Genomic DNA, 16,955 nt, shown 5'->3' with positions numbered 1-16,955 from the left:
ATGGTTTGTGATGGTGCCAGTGGCTGTACCTGAGCAGTGTCTTCTTCTAAGTTACTTATTATGAAAATAAGAAAAACAAAATGCAGCCATCTTTGTATACATTTTTTAAAGGATTATAAAGAAGCAAGAAAAGTCAGGATCAGTGTCCTATAAACATCTCCTTTTGTCTCATTGAGGTCATCTGCCCACATTCCTTATCTGTACAGTGTCATTTTTGACTCAAGAACAAAATGGTCTCAGGACCTAACGTGTTTACAAATTGAATGGTTCTACTCTGTGCAGAGGTAGCAGGAGTTTTATTCTGAAATCTACAAAAATGAGCTGACATATCAACAAAGATTAATACATTGATTGTTTTTATCATGTTAGGATTTTATATATAATACCTTTGAGTATATGTGTTAATTTAAAATTTTTAAGAACTGAAATATTTTTAAATAAAATGACCCCATATAGCATGTCTTTTTTTTTTTAAGATTTATTTTATTTCAGAGAGAGAAAGGGGAGGGGCAGAGGGAGAGAGAATCCCAAGCACACTCCCTGCTGAGCATGGAGCCCGATGCGGGGCTCGATCTCACGACCCCGAGATCATGACCTGAGCCAAAATCAAGAGTCAGATCATTAACTGAGCCACCCCGATGCCCCTTGTATGTCTTTTTCAATTCCTCCTTTCTTCTCTATTATCCCTGGTGGGGGGGGGGTGGAGGTGGGAGCCTTTCAACATAATACAACATAATAAAAATTATGCCAAAGGAAGTGGGGGAGACACTGGCCCACAGATTACTTATTGTTTGTGCAGGAGGAAACATGTAGTTACAGTGGAACCATCTGGTAGTCACCACCTTAACCAAGTGATCAATTTTATAGCATTACTAAGAGTGGGACACCCTGATACTTTGTGCCTCCTGAATTGATACAATATTAAGTAGGTAATATTCTGTATAAAGTACTCATGGCAGAAATGTTTAAGCAAGCTTTTTCAGACCTAACTTTCAGTTTGCAAGCAAAATACGGACAAGTTAAATGACACTGTGAAGAAATAATAAGACAAAAAAGTCAGTGATTTTTGGGGTACCTGGCTGGATTAGCCAGGGGAGCATGCAACTCTTGATCTCGGGGTTGTGGGTTCAAGCCCCATTCACTGGGTGTAGAGATTACTTTAAAATCTAAAAAAAAAAAAAAAAAATCAATGATTTTCATGAAAAAGTTAATGGTTTTTATTTTTACTTCTTGAAAAATGGAGAGGCTCTAGTCAAGATTTAAAAGACTAACCAGAGGGGCGCCTGGGTGGCACAGCAGTTAAGTGTCTGCCTTCGGCTCAGGGCGTGATCCCGGCGTTGTGGGATCGAGCCCCACATCAGGCTCCTCTGCTATGAGCCTGCTTCTTCCCCTCCCACTCCCCCTGCTTGTGTTCCCTTTCTCGCTGGCTGTCTCTATCTCTGTCAAATAAATAAATAAAATCTTTAAAAAAAAAAAAAAAAAGACTAACCAGAGATACAAAAACCATGTGCAATATGTGAATCTTGATTCATTCTGATTGGGGAGGGGAGGCTTGGGATAATAGGAAAAATTTGAATATGGATTGTATGTTAGATAATATGGAATTATTGTTAGTTTTTAACATTTGATAGTCATATAGTTATGTATGAGACATTCTGTGCTCATAAGACTTGTACTGAAGCATGGTGGGGTGAAGAGTTACGATGTCTGCCACTGTCATGTCTAGATAGAGTGTATACCTGTGCTCACTATCCTGTTCTTTCAACTTTTCTGCGTGTTTAGAAGTGTTATATGTAGGGATGCCTGGGTGGCTCAGTCGGTTAAGCATCTGCCTTCAGCTCAGGTCATGATCCGAGGGTCCTGGGACGGAACTCAGCAGGGAGCCTGCTTCTCTCTCTGCCTGCTTCTCCCCCTGCTTGTGCTCTCTCTCTGACAAATAAATAAAATCTTTAAAAAAAAAAAAGTGTTGTCTGTATATAGTTGTATAGATATACAACTATGTAAGTGTATAAAGAGATACATGGTAGGGGACCAAGGGACAGAGTGTTGACCTTTATTCTTGGAGAAGTACACGTTATAGAAGCACTAAATAATTTTTAAAGAACTAACAAATTAATTTCCCCCTCTTTCTACTTTAGGCTCAAGAGAAAGGAAGATTAGACTATGCTAAGGTAAGTAGCTGTTATACATACTACACAGTTTTATACATTTCAGTTTGGTGTGTGGTTTTTGTTTCTATTTGAAAGGTCAAAAGAGAATCATCCCATTCAAAGTTGAGGAACGTTCCCTGTTAAGTAACAGGCGTTAGCGCGTCAGTGTACTGACTGCCTACTTGATCCCAGACACTGTTAGGTGTGAGACTACAACAGTAATAAGCCAGATGAAGTGTTTCCTTTTGGGACATTTACAGTCCAGGGTGCACGGTAAATAACTAATAAACAACTAAATGGATACATCCTATAAAGTCATGTGGTGATAAGTGCTGTGAGGAAAAATGAACCGCATGAGCTCACTGACCATTGCTAGAGAGACGCCTTTGGCATCTTTGGCTTTTAGCGTTAGATAATACGTGAGCAGCACCACACAGAGCTGCCGTAGACTCCGAAAGGTAGTAGTTTTCACATCCTCTGTGGAGCTTTTGAAAACACACATGCCTAGGTGCAGCATCACACCCTCTTTCACCAAGATCAAAATCCCCTGGTGGGGAGAGCAGGGCAGGGGCAGAAAGGAAGTATTTGAAAAAAGGCTCCACAGATCATTCCGACACACAGCGTTGTTTCAAAACTGCCGTGGGAGTTCGGATTGCAGTGCACCAGTGCAAGCCTCTGAACAGGCTGGGGTCACATTCTGTGCTTCCCCCCAGGGACGAATGGAACATTTTAGCAGGTGTGGGGGATGCATACAGCTGCTTGGCTAAAGGAACACCCTAACCATCTGGCTTATGCAGCAATCAGGAATATCCCCGGTATGAGCACACCTGCACTCCAAAGACAAGGAGGAAGAAATACGAGCTGTAAGGGCTCTGCTCGCAGTGGGACAGCTGAAACCCACGATGATCTCTCAGGGCTGATCCGGAACCTCGTGCTCTCCTGACGTCCCCCGGGGTGTGCCCCCATGGCTCCATGCCTTTCCTCTCTTTTCCTTGACTGAGATGCAGTTCCTCCTTCTGTCTCACAAACTTTTGCTTCCTTTAAGTAAAACTAGATAAGAGCACTGTAAACTGAGGGCCTCCGTATGCATCACTCTGTCTTAGATGTCTCCTTGAGCCTTATATGCCCAAACTCAGGATGTGGACATAGCCCCCTGCGTCTCCCACAGGCATCTTACACTGAACTCACCATCTTCCCTGACATCGCTGGTTTTTTTTTTTTTTTTTTAATAGCCTTTTTTTTTTTTAAGCCTTATTTATTTAAGTAACCTCTACACTCAACGTGGGATTCAAACTTATGACCTCAGGATCAGAAGTTGCATGCTTTTGGGGCGCCTGGGTGGCACAGCGGTTAAGCGTCTGCCTTCGGCTCAGGGCGTGATCCCGGCGTTATGGGATCGAGCCCCACGTCAGGCTCCTCCTCTATGAGCCTGCTTCTTCCTCTCCCACTCCCCCTGCTTGTGTTCCCTCTCTCGCTGGCTGTCTCTATCTCTGTTGAATAAATAAATAAAATCTTAAAAAAAAAAAAAAAAGAAGAAGTTGCATGCTTTTGTAACTGGGCCAGTTAGGAAGTTTTAGGTTCATAGCAAAATTTGACAAAAAGTATCAAGAGTTACCATATCCCCCCTGACCCTGCACGCGCACAAACACACACACACACACACACACAGCCTCCCCTACTATCAATAATCTGCAGGAGAGTGATATATTTGTTACAGTCAGTGAAACTACATCAACATACAATCATTACCCAAAATCCATGGTTTACGTTAGTGTCCACTCATGTTATATCTCTGGTCCTTTTAGCTTTCTCTCCTGATGTTGGCACTATCATTCCACCCGTCAATGCCGTGAGAAACTTAGAAGTCACCCTCGACTGCCTCTACTCCCTCACCCGCAGGTTCTTTACCAAGTCACGCCACTTTTGTAACCTTCATTTTCTTAAATCCAATCCCTCCTCTTGACCTGCCTTCCATTACTTACACTGAGTTTCTTCACCAGATCACTGGAAAGCCTACTGACTGGTCTTCCTGACTTTGTCACCACAAGTCCATTACCAACTGGAATGTCCATCTAAATCATAAACCTGACAGTTTCATACTCCCACTTAAAACCTTTCATTGGCTCATGTCATTGATAAGGCAAATTCAAAGCTTGCTGGATGATTTCACCCCCTAGAGGGAGTCTCCAGTGTCATCTCTTCCCACCCTGTGTTCCAGCAGCACCAGATCACACAGAACATACTGTTTGTTTTCCTGTCTTGACTCATGCTGTCCCCTCTGCTTGAAATGCCCATAGCCCTTTATCAGCTACCCCTGTTCTTTCTATAAGGCTTCAGTTAGGATCATCTCCTACAGGTAGTCCTCCCTGGTTCCCCAGGCTGGATTGAGTGCTTTCCTTCACTCTTTAATACACCGTGCATCTCTCCGTCATTGTACTCACTCTGTAATATTATAATGCCCCTCTTATGGGACAGACCATACACTGTGAGTTCTTTGAGGGCAGGGACAGTGCCTTATTGTGTTTGTATACTTGATGCTTAACACAGTGCTTAGTACATAGTAAATGGTGAGTGACTGAATGAGGGAGGATGGGAAGGCAGGAGTGGATGAGTGTAGAAAATAGAAGAGTAAGAAATGAGTAAGAAAAGGGCACCTGGGGGGCGCCTGGGTGGCACAGCGGTTAAGCGTCTGCCTTCGGCTCAGGGCGTGATCCTGGCGTTAGGGGATCGAGCCCCACATCAGGCTCCTCCGCTATGAGCCTGCTTCTTCCTCTCCCACTCCCCCTGCTTGTGTTCCCTCTCTCGCTGGCTGTCTCTAGCGCTGTTGAATAAATAAATAAAATCTTTAAAAAAAAAAAAAAGAAAGAAAAAAAGAAAAGGGCACCTGGGTGGCCCAGTCGGTTAAGCATCTGCCTTTGGCTCAGGTCATGATTCTGGAGTCCCGGGATCAAGCCCCACATTGGGCTCCCTGCTCAGTGGGGATCCTGCTTCTCCCTCTCGCTCTGCCTCTCCCCTCACTCCTGCTCTCTCTCTTTCAAATAAATAAATAAAATCTTTAAAAAAGAGAGAGAAATGAGTGAGAAAATAGAAGACACATGAAGTTAGTTTCAGGAGAAAATCTGGTCTATATAGGGTTTTTTATCTCAGAGAAGAAAGATGCTTTTGACACACATTGCAGGTATCAACAGGGTTAAAAAGATTGTTTGGGAATGTTTTAATATACTAGCTTGGAGATAAAGGCTGGGATTTCACTGTGTGATAGTAGAGGAAAGCCAACACAAAAAAGTCAGGGAAAGTCCACACGATTTGGCAATAGAGTGACTGTTGATCATTGGTGTTTATTGATGACTCAGAGAACTCCTTTAGGGTTTTTTGTTGCAGAGGCACATGACAATTGAAAAGGTTAAGAGAAAGGAAAAAATTCGACGCACAGATAGAACACCCCTGGACCAAGCCGTGGCTCGGCCAGCAGCTCATGGCAAAATCTAGTATCACTTAACCTCTCTGGTCTTCCTTCCATTTCCTTCATAGCAGTTTAGAAGAGTGCTAGTCAATTGTTCGGGCCCGTCCCAAATTTGAATTAAGACATTCTTCTTGGTGGGAGGCATTCTTATCTTGTATACTTGAGGTCATAATTCATTCCTTCATCCACTATGTATTGGACAGTTAATATGTGCAGGGTGCTGTCAGTGCTGCCTGCCACGGTGACCAAGACTGATGGAGGCCTTGTCGTCACGTGCTTCCTTGACTCAGACGTAGCCACTCCCCAGGGGCGCCTGGGTGGCTTAGTCATTTAAATGTCTGCCTTTGGCTCAGGTCATGATCCCAGGGTCCTGGCATCGATTCCTGCATGGGGGTCCTTGCTCAGTGGGGAGTCTGCTTCTCCCTCTCCCTCTGCCCCCCCAACTCATGTTGTTGCTCACTCTGTGCGCTCTTTCTCCTCAAATAAATAAATAATCTTTAAAAAATAATAAAGTAGCCACTCCCCCTTTTATAGTAACTTAAAATTATCATTTTCATTGAGTTGCTTATTTCTGTTTTTTCTCTGTCACTGGAGCTCCAGGGGCAGGGCCTTGTCCATGGTCTCATCATCTGTACCCAGCACAGGCTTCTGTGTAGGTGGGCTTAGCAAATGCATGCACATGAGTTGCGTTAGTGTTATTTTTCAAGTGCAGGAGGTTCTGGGAGGTCTGGAATGGAGGATTCTAGACTTCAGTGAACCATTTTAAAAATATGTTGGCTATATAACACAGTCCATCTCAATGTTTAATAGCCCTAAGGTTGCCTTCCCAAGTGCCTAGTGACAATATTTCTCATGCCAGTAAACAGAAGCCCCCCCCTATGGAATATGTGGTACAGTTCTTACATTGAAGGGCCATTACTTGATCTAGGCAATTAACCTAGACTTATCATCCTTCCACAGACCTAAACCCAAGGCATGGGGGAGACGTCTGCAGGGTGCAGCCTATGATGTTGTCTCCTGTGCAGAGTACGTGGGCCCGTACTAAAACAGAGCATGACCCCAGGTCTGTTTCTCTCTGTTCGGCATGATCATGGTGCTCGTGCTGACTGATTCAGGCCCCGTGCTTAGCAGCTCAGGGCTGCTCTTGTGGGGTTAGCTGTAAAACTGCATTTGAAAATCTCAGTAGCCATTTCTAGAGATCATCATAAAATGTATTCGTTGCTAGAAATGTTGTTACTTCCAAGTGGTATTTACCCAAAAGTCAAATTTTATCTGAAAAATCCGATTTTGCAGACCATAGAAAATTATTTTGGCCATGTGCTCTGTAGCCTCACCTACCATCTCTCAAATTCTGTCGGTCTTAGCATGGCGAGGAAGGAAAGGAAGAGGTGGAAGGGGTGGTCATTTCAAAATCAGTCTTGGCTGGATCTTGAGACTGTCACTTGCCACCAAACAGTGGTTTGTACTCACTTAGATAAGAAATTAAATTACTTTTTAATTGAGTTCCTATTGCAATAGAGGCTGGATATGAATGCTTTACACCGCCACGGTGCCTTTCATCTTAAGATATCAAAGCACCCGACAACTATTAATTCATTACGTCTCTCCCGCCTCTGTCAGGTGGTTAACAGAGTCATGGGAGGACTCTACCTGTGGCGGAAGCTCACCCACCTGGAGTCTGGGCAAGGACGGGGGCTGTGTCACTGCAAGGCAGTGGCACCCAGTAGCTTCTAAAATAGAAAAACGAGGAACGTCTTACTTACCTAGTTAAAACTGCAGAGGTTTGAGTAGACAGAATATAATTACCAGAAGTGAATTGTGACCCAGAAAGCTGGTGCTAACACTTGAGCTCCTATGCACAGTGCGATGGGGATCTTATTTACAGTGATCGGTCTGTAGCCCTGGGTGGGTCTCTCTCAACCTCTAGTCCATGTTCCCCGGGCTGCGGGCCCCACGGCTAAGCACTGCTGATTCAGTGCAGTGCTAGGGGGAAGAGTGCCACCTATGGAATTGTAGGAATTCATGGGTACTTGTTGAGACTGGTGGAGAAGCTTCTCGGACCACACTCATGCTTGGTTTGCTATGGTAACATATATATGTCTGAAAGAACACGAGTATGTTGACTACTCTTGCTTAGAAAAACATCTACAAACGTCTGTGTATTTTCCCCAGCTGGAGCTGAGCGTATGCCTGCAGTTTAGCCTACTGCTCCTCGAAACAAGCCTGCTGCTAAAAGACTGAGGCAGATGGTATTTTTACCACTTCAGGCAAAACATGGCACCTATGGTTCGGCTTTCTACAATTTTAATTTTTAACACTTTCAAAATGGCTCGCTTAAATATCTCCAGCGTAGAGATGCAGACTTTTTCCCAATTTCTTTTTAATAATTGCTGCAGATACTCAGATCGAATAAAGAGCACTTGGTCAAAAGCAGACTCAGTCCAATGCTGTGACGGCCCCCTGCTCATTGTTTCACAAGTACTCCGGACCAGCCCTTAATGGGGCTTCTTTGACCTTCGCGCTAATTTTGACACAAAGACTCTAAATGGTTTACAGGAGCCTTCTTTACACTCTTCTCTAGTCTTTCCTGTGCAGTTCATAATTTTCCCCATGACTCAGTACAGAAGAGAGAGTTGCTTTTTTAATGTCTTCCTCCTGAGTTTCGCTCTAAGCACAGAGTTGCTCAAGGTTAAGCACTGGGTGAAGAAAGATCTTGTAGGTGTTAATTCATTAGGCATCCAGTTCTCGGTTGAACGTAAGAGAGATTTGTTTTAAAGGAGTGGGTTGGTGACGTGCCCTGGCTGCTGGAAGCTGTTCAGGGTTGCGAGTGATGCGAGCCTCTGGCTGCGTCCCACCACGCTCAGGCACAGTGTCTGGAGCAGCTCTTCTCCTCCCTCCCCGCCCTCAGAAGGCCTCGCACATTCTGTTTTATTATAAAACGCATTTGCATAGGGTACACATTAAAATTCTCTTCCCACCAGCAAACAGTGTTGTCCGCAGACATTTGCATTTGCATGATCACATATCATCACTTCCCTTCAAGAAGAAAAAAGAGGCTTTCCTCTCATGTCATGGTTCTCCTTTCCAAGGTTTGCCCTTTTAGTCTTTTTTTTTCTTTTTTATCATATATAAATTGCTTCCACCATTTTGCTACAGACTGAGTCCAAAATTCTACTTTTTTGAAGCTTGAGTATAGAAAATTTTCTGTAAATATTATTGTCCTTTCTTTACTGACAAAGCCAGACTCTTTTTTTTTGGCAGACAGTTTTTGCCTGCTCGTTCTCTCTCATAACCCTAGCTAACTGGCTCTGAGAAATTTTCACATTGGCCCATTTAGAGACCAGATGTTACTGTGTTTTCTCTTTCGTGTACCCGTTTCTTGGGCAGATGCTGCTTCTCCTACCCTGGGACTTCACATTAGCTCCTTTGGTAAAGTATTCCATACGGCATCACTGGCTGCACTAAATCTCTCGTTTCCTCTAACCTCCTGAAGTTGTCCTTACATTTAGGGTTTCTGTTTTCATGGTAACAACAGAGACTGTGGAGGCGTGGTCATCCCCTTCTCCCATCTTTCCCATAAAGGACTTGTGGTCCAGTTTAATGAGGTGTTTATGATAGAATTTAATGAAGAAAATCCAACTACCATGACGATAAGGGTGCAACTTTATAAAATTTGATAAAGACTGGAAGAAAGCCTTAAAAATATAAATATGGGCATTAAGGTGATAACATGTCAGCATGTTTTAAAATAAATACATTGTATTTTTTTTTAAGATTTCTGGTTTTGAAATGTGGACTCACATTGGATTTAGAATTTTTTCAGATATGACCTGAGCTCCTGGGAATTGAAAAATAACTTGCCTGAAATCATGTGTTTAGTGACATAACCAGAATTTAATTTTAGACTCCTAAAAAATCACATGCTTGCTTCGATGGTAGTAGGCAGAAATGCATGATTGGAAAATGTCATTTTTGTACACTGCAAATTTTTGTGCTAGGCCTCCGTAGTGGTTGAAGTGCTGGAAAACAATTGAGGAGAACAGAAACCTATGGAAACCTAGCACACTGAGCAGGCCTTGCAGGCGTTGACCTGATGAGCTAACCACAACACAGGGATAGGTGCTAGAAGGGACTGCCAGGACTGCCATCTGAAAGTTTGAAATGCCCCACCCCTTGTTTCCTTAAAAATCAGGTTTAAAAAACCAGTTATTTTTCTTTTGGCAATCATATTTCACATGTGTTTTTCCTTGCAGCAATAATGGATAGATTTTATTTAATCTGTTTGGTAAAACAATTAATTTACTAGCGTCAGTTTTTGCAACTACCCTTTGATTCCAGATCTCCTTTAAAATACAATTGTTAATGATGTAAAAATAATCACTGTTCAATTTCTGTCCATAGTAAAGTATAGCTTTTGCACCATGTGAAACTTTTAATCAAAAATAAATTCTAGGGGAACCCGGGACACAAGTCCCACTCTTGATCTCAGCTCAGGTCTTGATCTCAGGGTGATGAGTTCAAGCCCTGTGTTGGGCTCCACATACAATAGTTAGTATCTCAAACCAGAGTTGTGCCTTACTATGAGCCCTCAAGTCTTTTTGCAAAACAGTTGCCCTTTGGACAGTCATTCATCCCCAGTCATCAAGCTAGTTTTTTCCTCCTTAAGTCTCTGAGTATATTATTTTGCATTTGTCCCTGGTGACTATCATCTTGCTTCGATGATCTATTCCTCTAATTTCTTAATGTTATTTTAAAATTAGATTCTTGTTCTCTGAGGTGTTAGCGATCCCACAAACCTCAGTGGCATCCACAGATTTGATGATCATAATCTCCATTCCCCTGTGGATCATGAATAGTAGTAATAAATGCTATCAATAATAAGCCTCTTTATGACATCATAAAATATGCCATTCTCTCAGTTGTTAACCCAAATACTATTGATATTATTTGAATTCAGTTCTCTACACAGATGCAGATCTTTTTTATTTTTCTTCAAATCAGATATTCCTAGCTTATTGATCTTGGGTTTCTAATTTTATATGTAAACTATGAGATTAGTTCATAATAATAATATTTAGTGGGACAATCTCTCTCATTCTTAAAATTACCATTTTGAATTACTGACGTCTAAAAAATTACATATCTACATAATATCTATTATTGATCAGGAAGTCAAGGCAGACTTAGATTGCTAGTGAAGACCAGTTCTTGGTTGTAAGCCTGGAATCATGTCTGGTTTTGCTCACCACTGTACTCTGAGGGCCTAACACAGTGCCTGGCACATACTAGGTACCAAACGAATATTTGTTGAATTACTGTTGAATGAATAGAATGAGTGAATAACCCAAGATAAACCAAATGTTTGTGCCTAGACTCTGTTCTTTTCATTCATAAGGCATATTTGTCTCTGCCTTTGTTCTTATTTCGTCCCAAGTATATTTTTAATCAAATGGTTACATCCTCAATGTTTTACTCTCCCTGGGTTGAAACAAAGATTCACTTGGGGTAACCTTTTGAATCTTAGTCTAGAAAGCTAACTAAAAATGCCCTCCAGGCTGGTTCTGTGGGTGAATGCTCTGCACTGTGGGATAGCTGGATCCAATTATTGCTCCCAGTTAGTGGTATCGGGAGCCACCTGTGCACAGGAAGTGCCCTATATGCCTTTATGTGGAGGATAGAGCCTTCTGTCCCCTAGAGGAGCCTGTTTAGTCCATTGAAACTGTTTTAAGTAGATCTGAAGGAAATACCATTCTCTTTCCTTGTCGTAAAAACAGTGGTGAGGCACAGGCTTTCCAAAATTATGTTTTTTAAGAGAAAGAAAAGGGAGGCACCACCACATAGACCCTGAATATGGTTTTAGTAAGTTAGAAGTCTTTGTCATTACTTAGATTGATATTTCCAAACTCAGACACTAATCCTACAGCCTGGTTTTATACAGAATTGAAGGTTTTCGTGATTTAAACATGATCGGTCTATTAGAAAGCTGTCCTCTGTTTTTAGTTGGCACATCTGAAGCCATTCCCCATGTTTCCTAAGCAGCATCTGAAAACACTGCTCAGCTTCCCCACTTGCCCATCAGGCAGAGTGCTGATCCTGGAGGCGCTGAGCTACCTTTCCTGAAAGAGCAAGGTGGCTGTGCCACCTCCATTTTCGAACAGAGTTACTGAGGTAATAGTAGAGATTACAAGAACTGCAATATTGGTTGGCGATGTGGAAGATGCTACTAAAGATTTTGGGCGAGTGGATCCTGTCCCTTTCCCCCAAGTCTTTGACTTGCTGGCTTGATGAGAGATCTTATCTATTCGCCAGATCATAATAAAGCCACAGTTATACCTCTGAAGGTGGATTCCTGCATAGTGCAATGATGCCCCCTGTGGGAGGTCTCCCTGTCCTAGACCGAAGGAAATTATGCTCACCTTTCTCTTTGATTCATTACTAAAAAGATGTGTGTGCACCTCTTTAAAAAGGTTGTAGGCCTTTCCATGTGCTATGATCTCTGTAAGATGCCTCCCCTAGTACACGTTTCTCATTGTGCACTCTGCTCAAGACACACGAAACACTTTAATCAGATGGTTCTATCAAATTCTACCTTTGAATCCCTTCATTTTATGGAGGAGATCAAATAACCTAACAGTGTCCACACCGTTACTGTCTCACAGAGTCAAGATTCTGTCCAGGTTTGCTGACGCCACAGTGTGTCTTCCTTACCACCATACTGCTTCTCAAGGTGCTTTAGACCTACTACAAAACAAGTAAGGGAGAATTTGTATGCAGGCTTTGGTTTTACAACCATCCAGGAAATGGTATGCCTCACTCTATAATCCAACATCGTTATTGTCTCAGAAATAGTGATTGTCGAGGGGCGCCTGGGTGGCGCAGTCGTTAAGTGTCTGCCTTCGGCTCAGGGCGTGATCCCGGCATTCTGGGATCGAGCCCCACATCAGGCTCCTCCACTGGGAGCCTGCTTCTTCCTCTCCCACTCCCCCTGCTTGTGTTCTCTCTCTCTCTCTGGCCGTCTCTCTCTCTATTAAATAAATATATAAATCTTAAAAAAAAAATAGTGATTGTCTAGTAAATGACTAGTAAATGATTGTCTAGTAAATGTCTAGGATTTATGTTTGCTGGACCAGTGCAATAATTATTGTGGTTTTTTTTTAACTGGAAAGCATTCTTCACTCTTCCAAGAAAGGTTTATGGATATTACCATTTAAAATGACTTCTCATTGCAATTCTCTTGAGGGAGGCAAGGATCTATGTTAACAAGTATACCTTCCATAACTCCGTAACGTAGAGATCTACACCTGGAAGAGGTGTTAATCCTGCAGGTATGATTATATTTACGTGGCACAGAGAGTAACTTCTTCACCCCATACATCGGTTCCTGCATTTGCCCCCAGTCTGATGTAACCTGCCTGGAAGATACACCATCGTCATAACTCTCAGCAGAGAGTTGCTCTGTTGTCTGATGTGCACTAGAGTGATGGAAGTCACAAAGGTGTTTTAAGCTCATGTCGCATCAGGATACTTGTTAGGGTGTTAGGAATCTAGGGTCATGTAGATAGCAGTGGTAGTGATAGTTTTGAGGCAAGTGATCCCCAGGTGGCAGCATCCAAATACTAAAGCAGATGAAAAATTGAGGCATGAGGAGGATTTAAGAAATGTGTAAGTAAGATGTGGACTCACGTAGTTTATGTATTCCTCAAATAACCCCCAGGACTACTGGATACCTACATGATGTGATTACTCTCATCCCACAGTATTCTTTTTAATTAAATAACCAGCATAGTATTCATCATGAGATTACAGAGTTTACTATTGATTCATTCCTAAAAAAGCTACAGGCAAAGAGTGGCTCGTTGCTGCAGTCTACAACCTGTGATATGTTTTGCTTTTTGAATTTCAATGTGTAGAATTAAGTTCCTCTTTGGAATATGATACTAATATTAAAAATTATTTTTGAATCAGAATATGGATAAATCTGAGATTAGTTATAAATTTTCCTTCAGAAGACATGATTGCTTTTCTTTAAAAAAAAAAGGTTTATTTATTTAATTGAGAGAGAGAGAGAGCAAGTGGAAGCACTAGTGAGGGGGAGGGAGAGGAGGTGAGAGGAAGAAGCAGGTTCCTCACTGAGCAGGGAGCCCAAAGTGGGGCTTGATCCCAGAACCTGGAGATCGTGACCTGAGCTGAAGGCAGACACTTAACTGACAGCCACCCAGGTGCCCTGGCATGATTGCTTTCCTGTGCAATTTAAGCCTCAGTTTAATATAATTCCATATTACCAACCTCATATGCCCAGCCTATCAAATGCCAATGAAAGTTTATAAACTAAAAATTAAATTGTACGTTTTGGTCCATCTGGGTGCCTGGGTGGCTTAGGCGATTAAGCGTCCATCTCTTGATTTTGGCTCAGGTCATGATCTCATGGTCTTACTACGAAGGCCCATATCAGGCTCTGTGTTCAGTAGGAGTCTGCTTGAGATTCTCTCGCTCCCTTCCCCCCCCACCCCCACCCCCGCTGGCACACAAACTCTCTCAAATAAAATAAATAAATCTTTTAAAAATAAGTAAGTAAATAAATTGTGCATTTTGGTTCATTTAATTACATTTTTGAAATCAGGTACATCTGCTCCTACCCTGAGCTACAAATTAACCTGTCTTTCTTAAGGAACAAGCACGACTTTGCTTGAATTCTCTGCCAAGGAGTCAACAATTTAGGTCAGTTTTGAGTATGCCAGTAAAATGTTTTTAACTACAAGGAAATACCTCTAAATACATACATATATATGTATATGTGGGGGTACTAAACTATATACATATGTATGTATGAATGTATGGTTTTGGGTTATTTGTACATATAATAGGGATGTATATATTCAGACATGATAATTTGTTTGAAATGAGTTGTTTGGTTATGAAGCTATTTGTGGATAGTAGCCCACAGCACAGACTCATAAATGTACTTCACTAAGATGTGGGTCTTGAAATCAGTTCTGAAACAAATCTCACTGTCCCACCCAAGTACTCTATAGGTCTGACCCTACTTGGCTTCCGAGATTGGGTGCAACTGGGGCACATTCAGGGTGGTATGGCCAGACTGAAATCTCATTCTCAACAGCAGGCTACACACCATCCAGACTGAGCGTAACAGAAATGTGTGGAGAAGGCAAGAAAAATGAGATGAAACCTATGTTTATCATTTTTTTTTCCTGTTAGGTGGAATAGATCCAATTTTAAATGGTCAAGATAATTTGGAAATTCGTTTTTCAAAAACAAGCATATTTCCAATTCACTAATAATCCAGGATTTAAAATATTTAAAACAACTTCATGAATCTATGTAAAATAGTCTATGAATGTTTGTAATTAAAGCCAGGTGCATTATGTAAATATTACGTCTAACTTCTGTAACCAATTCCATGTTCTCTTCCTCTTCAGGTCTTGCATTTGAATAGCATTTAATTGATGTCAAAGTAATCTGTCATGCATCTTCTTATTTTTTCTTCATAATAACTTCATGTGGTATAAATATGATCTTTCCAATTTTACAGGTGAGGGCTTAGAGAAATTGCCTTGCCCAAGATCACATGTGTCCAGGTCCAGAGTTTCCCTATTAATGTTTGCTCATTGCCTCTCTATAATTGTTTTTCATATTATTATGAAACAGCAGAAATGGATTAACCAGTCTTAGGAGGAGAACACTTCATCCCATTATTGGATTAAAAAAGGTTCCTGTGTGGCTTCATCTGGGGGTTTCTGCTCTGGGTGCTTAAAAGACTGCCCTACGTGGAAATAGTGGCGTTTTGTCCCTCCTAGAGCTCATCTCTTTTCTTACCTCCCATCTCCACGGACTTCAGGTCCCAGGACTCAGCAAGGGAAGAGGAGAGCAGTGTAACAAATGTCCTGTGTGTCACACGTGCTCATACAATTATACAGAATGATCTTAATTCTGCAAAAGAATAAATAGAACTTATTATAAAGTATTTTAAGACTTAATACATATTACAGGAATTTTCCAGGCTATTTTACAAAAGAAAAAATACTCTGATGTTTTATAAGAGAACAGAAAAATGTTAAAGTATGGGCTAAATCATATTTGTCGATTTGAACTCATTAATCCTCTATCCAATGACTTTTTTTTTTAAGATTTATTTATTGGGGCACCTGGATGTCTCAGTCATTAAGTGTCTGCCTTTGGCTCAGGTCACAATCCCAGAGTTCTGGGATCTAGCCCTGCATCGGGCTCCCTGCTCAGCGGAAAGCCTGCTTCTTCCTCTCCCACTCCCCTTGCTTGTGTTTCCTCTCTCACTGCCTCTCTCTCTGTCAAATAAATAAATAAAATCTTTTTAAAAAATGTTTTCTTAAATAAAGATTTATTTATTATTTATAGAACGAGCAGGGGGAGGGGCAGAAGGAGAGAGAGAATCCCCAAGCAGACACCCCACTGAGTGCAGTGCCCCACCCAGAGCCCAACCCTGTGACCCCAAGATCACGACCCCAGTGAAATCAAGAGCTGGCCGCCCAACTGACTGAGCCACCTAGCCACCCTGTCCAATGACTTAAATGTGGTATGATGAACCCTGAGGTTGCTTTTATTTATTATTTTTTTTGAGAGACAGTGCACTCACATGAGGTGGGTTGGGGGGGCAGAAGGAGAGAGAGAGAGAGAATCCCAAGCAGGCTCCACGCCCAGCACGGAGCCCAATGCAGGACTCAGTCTCACCACCCTGAGATCATGACCTGAACCAAAATCAAGAGTCAGACACTTAACCAGCTGAGCCACCCAGGTGGTTCCTGAGATTGTTTTAAAAAATAGTGAAAACGACATGAGGTAATGATGTCCTGTGATTGTGTGAAACCCCAGGTACCATTACTGCAGTCAGAGTCTTTGGTTGAGGTTTTTGGTAAAAATAAGTTTTCGTTATTAAGGATTTAAGTAAAAATATGTTAGTTTTGTGACTCAGTAGTGGATGTGATGATATCTGAGCCTTATTTGGGGCCTATTTGTTTAAAAAAAAAAAAGTATGACCTGAAGAATATACCTAATCAATTAAAATATTTATGGCCTTTTTCTTAGCAGAAATGTGGAAATTTTCCACTTCCAACTCTTACTGACATTTGTTCTGTGGCCATATGGCATTTTTAGCTATGGTTTTAAAAAATGTATATATTGTAATACAGGTGCATGATTAATATAATGATAGCTTCAGTTTTCTGCCATCTCTATAAATATAGTTTTATCCAAAGTTATTTGACTTAATGTATTTTTAAAAATCTATGATGCATAGTGAAAAAATTTGCCCTTGTGCATAGGCTTGCAAACGACATTATTGACATAGATAG

At 41.6% G+C, this 16,955-nt stretch overlaps 1 protein-coding gene across 4 annotated transcripts in view; it reads left to right on the top strand.

Moving 5' to 3' along the window:
• PDSS2 (decaprenyl diphosphate synthase subunit 2) overlaps nt 1-16,955 on the top strand; it is a 276,311-nt gene that overhangs the window by 214,917 nt on the left and 44,439 nt on the right. For 3 of the 4 annotated variants that reach the window (XM_034670923.1, XM_002917335.4, XM_034670924.1), the window contains exon 7: nt 2,139-2,171. In XM_034670923.1, the coding sequence (XP_034526814.1) occupies nt 2,139-2,171 (33 nt within the window). Of the gene's footprint in view, nt 1-2,138; nt 2,172-2,947; nt 3,569-16,955 lie in introns of those variants that run through there. The other variant, XM_034670926.1, reaches the window with a different exon arrangement.

This window comes from Ailuropoda melanoleuca, chromosome 10, assembly GCF_002007445.2.
Source record: "Ailuropoda melanoleuca isolate Jingjing chromosome 10, ASM200744v2, whole genome shotgun sequence".
Lineage (NCBI taxonomy): Eukaryota > Metazoa > Chordata > Mammalia > Carnivora > Ursidae > Ailuropoda > Ailuropoda melanoleuca.
The sequence above is the reverse complement of the archived record's forward strand: the minus strand, read 5'-3'. Positions and strand labels throughout refer to the sequence as shown.